Source organism: Staurois parvus, unplaced genomic scaffold (assembly GCF_062004578.1).
Source record: "Staurois parvus isolate SC_StPar_1 unplaced genomic scaffold, SC_StPar_1.0 ptg000794l, whole genome shotgun sequence".
In the NCBI taxonomy this organism is placed as follows: Eukaryota; Metazoa; Chordata; class Amphibia; order Anura; family Ranidae; genus Staurois; species Staurois parvus.
Genome location: NW_028318590.1, coordinates 827,775 through 834,724, shown reverse-complemented (window position 1 = coordinate 834,724; position 6,950 = coordinate 827,775). Strand labels below are relative to the sequence as shown.

The window sequence follows — 6,950 nt, the reverse complement described above, 5'->3', positions numbered from 1 at the left end:
TAAGACATTTAGTTGCAATGCTCCAGCAGCCACTAAAAAACTCTTTAGTCTGGATACTATGTGAAAGCAAGTTACCTCTCGTATATATAAAATCCTCAGTTATCAGGAAGTGTCCTGCCACCGTTTATGGATAAGTGGGAAAAAGAATATAAAATGAACAGAGAAAAAAAAATTTAATTAGTTTACAGAGCAGTGGATATGAATATAGAAGTGAATTATAAATGTTTAGCAAGGTGGTACACTACCCCTAATGTGGCACATAATTTACAATTAGAGAATTCACTTATGTTGGAGGGGTTGTGGGATGAAAGGTGGGAGTGTACTAAAATACAAGAATTTTGGCAAGGAGTAATACAACAAATACAGGAGATAGCGGATTAGTGTATTGACAGATCCTTGGGTTTTTTTTATTCCGTAATTCTGATTTAACGGTGAAACAATATGAGATTTTATTAAATGCGGCTAAAGGCAGGATCCCTAGATTCTGGCAGAAACAAAAAACCTCAAAGATAAAAGACTGGAGGATATAGATAGAGAACTATATCGAGGATAAGATAGAAAAGTTAAAAAAAATAAATAATAAATATATGGGATGATGGAAGGACTTTAACTACCTGCCGACCGCAGATAGCCGAATGACGGCTGCACTGCGGCCGGCCAGTTCTGGGTGGACGTCATATGACGTCCTCCCAGAAAGCGCTCTCCTGCGTGCACCCGGCGATCTCCGTGATCGCTGTGTCCTACGGACACAGCTGATCACGTGACGTGGTAAAAGGCCAATCACAGCGGCCTTTTACCACGTGATCAGCCGTGTCCAATGACACGCTGATCACTGGAAAATGCAAATGCCAGTTCTCGGCTGCACTTTCCTCACACTGCCAAAACTGGCAGTTGTCAGAGCGGGGATCGGCACCGATCATCAGTGCCCTGATGATCGGTGCCCAGCAGTGCCGCACACAAGTTCCGCCCACCTGTGACCCCCAGTGCAGCCCAGCAGTGCCGCACACAAGTTCTGCCCACCTGTGCCCACCAGTGCAGCCCAGCAGTGCTGCCAGTCAGTGCACAGCAGTGCCACCAGTCAGTGCCCAGCAGTAATGTCAGTCAGTGCCACCTATCAGTACCCATTATCAGTGTTGCCTATCAGTGCCACCTATCCGTGACACCTCATTAGTGCTGCCTATCAGTGCAGCCTATACGTGCCACCTCATTAGTGCTGCCTATCAGTGCTGCCTCATCAACGCACATCAGTGAAGGAGAAAAATACCCGTTTGAAAAATTTTATAATAGAAACAAAGAAACTTTTTTCTTCAAATTTTTTTGCACTTTTTTTGCTTATAGCACAAAAAGTAAAGTGCCCAGCAGCGATTAAATACCACCAAATGAAAGCTCTATTTGTGAGAAAAAAAAAAAGATAAAAATGTCATATGGGTACCATTTTGCATGACCGCGCAATTGTCAAAGTGCAACAGTGCTGAAAATTGGCCTGGTAAATAAGGGGGTATAAGTGCCCGGTAGGCAAGTGGTTAAGATATCCAAGAGATCATATAGAACTGATCGGAATGTAAAAGAGGAAGAACCGAGGACAGTAATAAATATCTAGTTAAGCAACAGAAGAGCAAGATTGTAGGACCAAACTGGAAAAGAGAAGGAAAAAAAAAAAGGGAAAGTCAAAGAAAGTGAATAGGTGACAGAAGGGTCGTTTGGAAAGTGTAATGGAAAGGGTTAATAGAAAAAAAAAATAAAGTTTTGCATGATTTGTCAAACATAAAATCTCACTACTACTTTGGATACTATACAACTTCCCCCCCATATCTATGAATGTGGCCACCTGCTTGGGTGACTACACTATGTGGTCTTTTAATTGAGGCAACTGTTAGTTTTAGCTCACTTTTGTACAACTTTTCATGGGGATCCCTTTATCCTTGTTCTCTATGAATTGCTTATGAGTGTCAGTGACCACACCTATTTTTCTACATTGGGTGGAGTCAGTAACAATTTGGCATTAGATATGAGCACAGGTTATCCTGCATCTATCATTTTCTATTGGCTATAGAGGCCCCCGATGTATCTTTTTTCTGTTTGATTTAAGCCTCATAAGCTCACCTGTAGGTACAATGTAAAAGTTGACTTTATAGGCAGTGTGACCCACAAGGAGCCATGGCACCCAGTCCCATCTTAACATATCCTGCACATGTGCCACTAGCTTTAGGACCCAGCTTGGTCACATACCTCTGGGTACTGTTATCTGGGACACCCATGTATGCATGGTTATTCCCTCCCATGTGCATGCTTACCTCAGCAAAGGCCTACCTCCTGGATGTGGGCTACCCAGGTGGTAGTGGGCAGGGCAGCTGTTAGAAACCACGGGGCCCCATACAACCAACATGACAGGGCCTCCCTCCATCCAAAAAGCCATATGATGAAGTTATGTTCATTCAGAAATGAAAAGCAGCAGGCGAATGGTACATTTACCAGACCAGGTGGGGGGGGGGGGGGGGGGGTGTAAGATATTAGCAGGGTGTTAATCTGGTGGCCCCCCAGCTGTTAGGAAACTACAAGTCCCATCATGCCTCTACCTTTGGGAGTCACACTTAACTGTTAATCTTGCAATGCCTCATGGTACTTGTGTAGTTTGGCAACAGCTGGAGGGGCACCACTTTGACATTTGTGAATTACTGGATCCCCTGTTGGCTCTGCAGCAGCTGAAGGCCAGCAGGCAATAGAGAAGCCAGCTTTCAGCTGCTGCAGAGAGCCAACAGGGGATCAGTTCCAGTAATTCCCCCAAAGTCACCCTTCCTGCCCACATCTGAATTACCCAGCTGCCTGGGTCCCATACAGGACTGATAACCCCTTATCTGTGGCCCTGTAGTGGGATCCTAGGCAAGAATAGCAGGAGCACTAGATGTAATAAAGAGCATTTCACTTGTGCAGTGCGGCTTTACATGTATTTGCAAATTTAGGTAACAATTTTTCCAAAATATTTTATTGTACTTTTCAGAGTTCTCATTACAACAAGTTATAAACACTGAACAGGATTTTACAAATGGATACAGATCAATGTTATAGCCACAATTAGAGTTGGTGTAAAGTCAGGACATCTCAGTCCACAAATGCTGGACATTTCTGGAAGATCAGATCTGTATTTTCAGGTTCTTTAGCTCCTTCTTGCTGGTCCTTTAAGGAGTTTTTGGGAAAAGATGGGAGGTGGCATTCCTGATCATGTGACCACTACATGGTTCTCATCCCCATCCTAGAAATATTCCAGTTCATCTTCCTTTTCCTTATCCGGCTGGAAAGACACCAAAGTCGGCCCCTCCCCTGTACCAGGCAGAGGTACGAAGACTCGAGCGTGGATATAAGTGTCCTCTCCAATGTCCACCTGGAAAGAGCAGAAAAGTTAATTCCACCTTTAAATTTTGTGTTTTCACCGATATTAGAGTTATATTATTAAGTAAATCTCTCTCCAGATATAGAGCTCCCATGTGTCCTACATCCATTTTGCCTGTTGGGCACCAGAACATGTGCCTCTCCTGTTCCCCAGTGGCAAGACAGACATTGGACATTTCCTTTATATTAACCATTTCCAACCTGTAGGATGTCATGTCCTTGGGTTAAAGTGGTTATACTGGGATGAAGCCTGCACCAGGTATCAAATTTCTGTCCCTAATTCTTTCTAGCAGAGGTGCTTTCTACAGATTGAGTGGTTTAGAGGCTGTAATAAAATATAGCTTTAAGTGTCCCCCCCCCCCCCCCCCATGCTTGTGCACAAGATGATTGCACCACACTTGTATGGCATAGTTGGAGCAATCATTTTAGCTCCAGACCTCCCATGCAACTCTAAACTGGTAACCTGTAAAGCAGCAATGGGCAAACTACGGCCCGCCGGACCTTTTAATCCGGCCCGCGGAGCTAGGCTCCTCTCAGTCCGCCCTGAAGACCGGTGTAGCATGAAAATCTGTCTCCTATGAGGATCTGTCCCCCTCGACGTATCTGCGCATGTGCCGGAGATCGCCGATCGGCTGCTAATGCCTGAAACTGGCACATGCGCAGATACGTCGAGGGGGACAGATCCTCATAGGAGACAGATTTTCATGCTACACCGGAACGACGTGGGAATACGGCGAGAGGAACGCGCGGAGCAAAGGTAAGTGAATTGACACGGGGGGGCTTGGGGACTTAATATGGGGGATGAATTACTATGGGGGAATATTACTTACTATGGATGACACATACACATAATTCATCTACTCTTGGTCCGGCCCCCGGGTCCAATATATGAACCCATTGCGGCCCTCAAGTCAAAAAAAGTTTGCCCACCCCTGGTGTAAAGGCTTTTAAAGCATCATGAGATATTTTCAGTATTTTAGTTCGGTGCTGTTCCATGGGTGTACTCAATATTAAAACACGACATGTTAGGTACCCATTTACTTAACATCTTATTTTACAAGATTGTGCAAAATAAATTTTCCAGAAGTGTTGCATTTAAACTGCAGATACCATGTGTCAAAAAAAAAAAAAAAAAAAAAAAATTGCAACACCTACCACTCCCCTGTTGCAAAGACTGATGTAAAAAGGTTCAGCCAGAGCTATGAACTGACAGTGACTATTGGGACATTAGTGTGTTACGCCTTAAACTGACAAGGTGTCATAAAGCCCAAAGCATTACCTTGAAAAAGTAATTTGTTCCGGCAACAACCTGAGTACTGACGAGGATCGCCTTAAATTCCTTGGGGTTGGTCCCGGACTGTTTCTCATACTGTTCTTTCACCTGGAAAAGAAAAAAAGTTCAGGTTGGGAATGGCCCAGATATAGACCTGCACTCAGTACCAGCTATAGTAGTCCTTGCTGCAGAGGATCAGAGTAAGCAGTCACTGCAGGCCAGGGGCCGGATGTGGCCATTGGCTTGCCTTTATCTGGTCCTTGGGGCATTATTCCATCAACTGACACCCATCAATTGGGCACCATTCCCATAGTGATACCAACAAATGGACAGTTTGTTCAAACCAATGCTTGGGAACTAGTTTATGCTCACAGACACTGGGCCATTTTCTACTCCCACAAAAAAAAAAAAAAAAAAAAAAAAAAAAAAAAAAAAACCACACACCCCACAGCAATTGAAGGTTAAGTGTTTTCCTCATTTCTAGTGGCTCTTCAAATCCATTACACACACACACACTTTAGAACAAGCATGCAAGACATCAAAATCCTATTTTATTCACTTCAGTTCCAGCACCTGATTACATATTATGGATAGGGGGTATAAGGCCAGGCCCCATAGACTCATTGTGAGAAGGAGCAGTAAAGTACAAATCAGAGGCTGCATATACACTCACTGGCCTCCATTGGGTCCATCTGTTCAATTACTTGTTAAACACAAATTGCTTACCAGCCAATCACATGGCAGCAACTCAATGTCTCAAGAAGCTTATTAAAAAGGACCGTCCATGTCCACCATACATTGGCAGCCTTTGGGAATTGCAGCTTCTGCCATCGTAAACTATAGGGGACTACAAGACCAATTCACAATGTCAAGCTAATAAGTACATTGGAGCCCCCTCATGGGGCCCCATTTATACCAGCAGGTACACATAACATGCAGACTGGATTACATTGTTACAATGCATTGCAAAGTTTACTTTGCATAAAAAAAAATAAAATAAAAAAAAAATTCATGCAACTCTAAGCTGACAATGTAATGCAGTTCAATGAACACACTTGTATGGTGTAAACATAACACAGGTCAATGGCTTCTCAGGATCCCAATGCAGATCATCACACCTGACATGACCCAGCCCTTAGGATTGAATACCCAACCACTTACCTCATCAAGGATGGCCTGATCTTCTGCAGTAGGTTCCCTGGGCTCACTCAGTCCTCCATCTTTTACTTGTGCAGCCTCAGCCATCTTTGTAAAGTTCTCAGTAGACTGATACAGATCACCCAGTACCTGGGCTTATATACCTGTGGGCTGTACCATTCCACAGAGAGGGTGGGGGGTGTCCAATAATGACTACACCCTGCATGTGATGGGCCATTCTCAGGAGAAAACTGATACTAGGCATTGGAAATGACATCATACAAATCAAAGTTTGTGCTGAGAAAATCAGTGGAATGGTATGAGGAACCTATGGATCCCTGGAGGTAAATCTGAGGTCTCTGGTATTACATCCTTCTTTTCCTGACCGCCCACCTAAAGGAAAACATGATGCAGGTGCCATATGACGCAGCAAAAATTACCCCCCCCCACATTTGTAGTGATATTATTTCTGAACGTGAGCCATTCAGGTGAATGGGAACCGCGCCCACAACCACCCTGCAACCTGCGATGGTTCAGCCCTTTCAGGGTTAAATCAGACATCTGCAGCTGATATCACTGAGCCCTGGACTAATGCAGGCCATACATGGGTCGAATGATTTTTCGTCCGAAAATTGAAAACGGTGTTCGCTCGGTAATCCGATGGCGCCATCAATGATTTTGAAAATCGGCCGACCGAGTCATAAAGTTCACCCCATATAACAGGCGAAACTTCTGTTCCTTCCAGGTCACGGCTCATGGCGCATATTCTTGTTGGAAAAACGATCGTACGATTTGACCATCATTGAGTTGAAGGTACTCGTCTGTTAATTCACCTGATTTATTTATTCAATATAGTTAACATAGTTTAAAAGTTTTATTTCAAACTAATTACTTAGCTAGGATGTCAGTAAAGTGTGTCTATATATAATATATATTAAATAAATAAATAAATCAGGTGAATTAACAGACAAGTACCGAGTTGAAAATCGGTCATTTTTCACAAATTTTCCAACATGCCTTATTGCCGAAAAGTGGAAGAGCCACGAAAATCGCCCGGTGCCATTGACTCACTAACAGAGCGAAAATCGGCCGATTATTCTTGGGTCCAATTTTCGGATGAAAAATAGGTCGAATTTTAACCCATGTATGGCCG

General features: G+C 43.7%; 1 protein-coding gene across 1 annotated transcript; it reads right to left on the bottom strand.

Moving 5' to 3' along the window:
- Positions 1-3,054: 3,054 nt before the first annotated feature.
- On the bottom strand, positions 3,055-5,929 carry LOC149444272 (cystatin-B-like). The gene is made up of 3 exons (XM_089654722.1): positions 5,822-5,929; positions 4,667-4,768; positions 3,055-3,379 (listed from the first exon to the last, which is right to left on the bottom strand). Exons 1-3 carry the CDS (start codon positions 5,903-5,905, stop codon positions 3,251-3,253), a joined length of 315 nt encoding a protein of 104 aa, XP_089510848.1. The 5' UTR covers positions 5,906-5,929; the 3' UTR covers positions 3,055-3,250.
- Between the last annotated feature and the right edge of the window lie 1,021 nt (positions 5,930-6,950).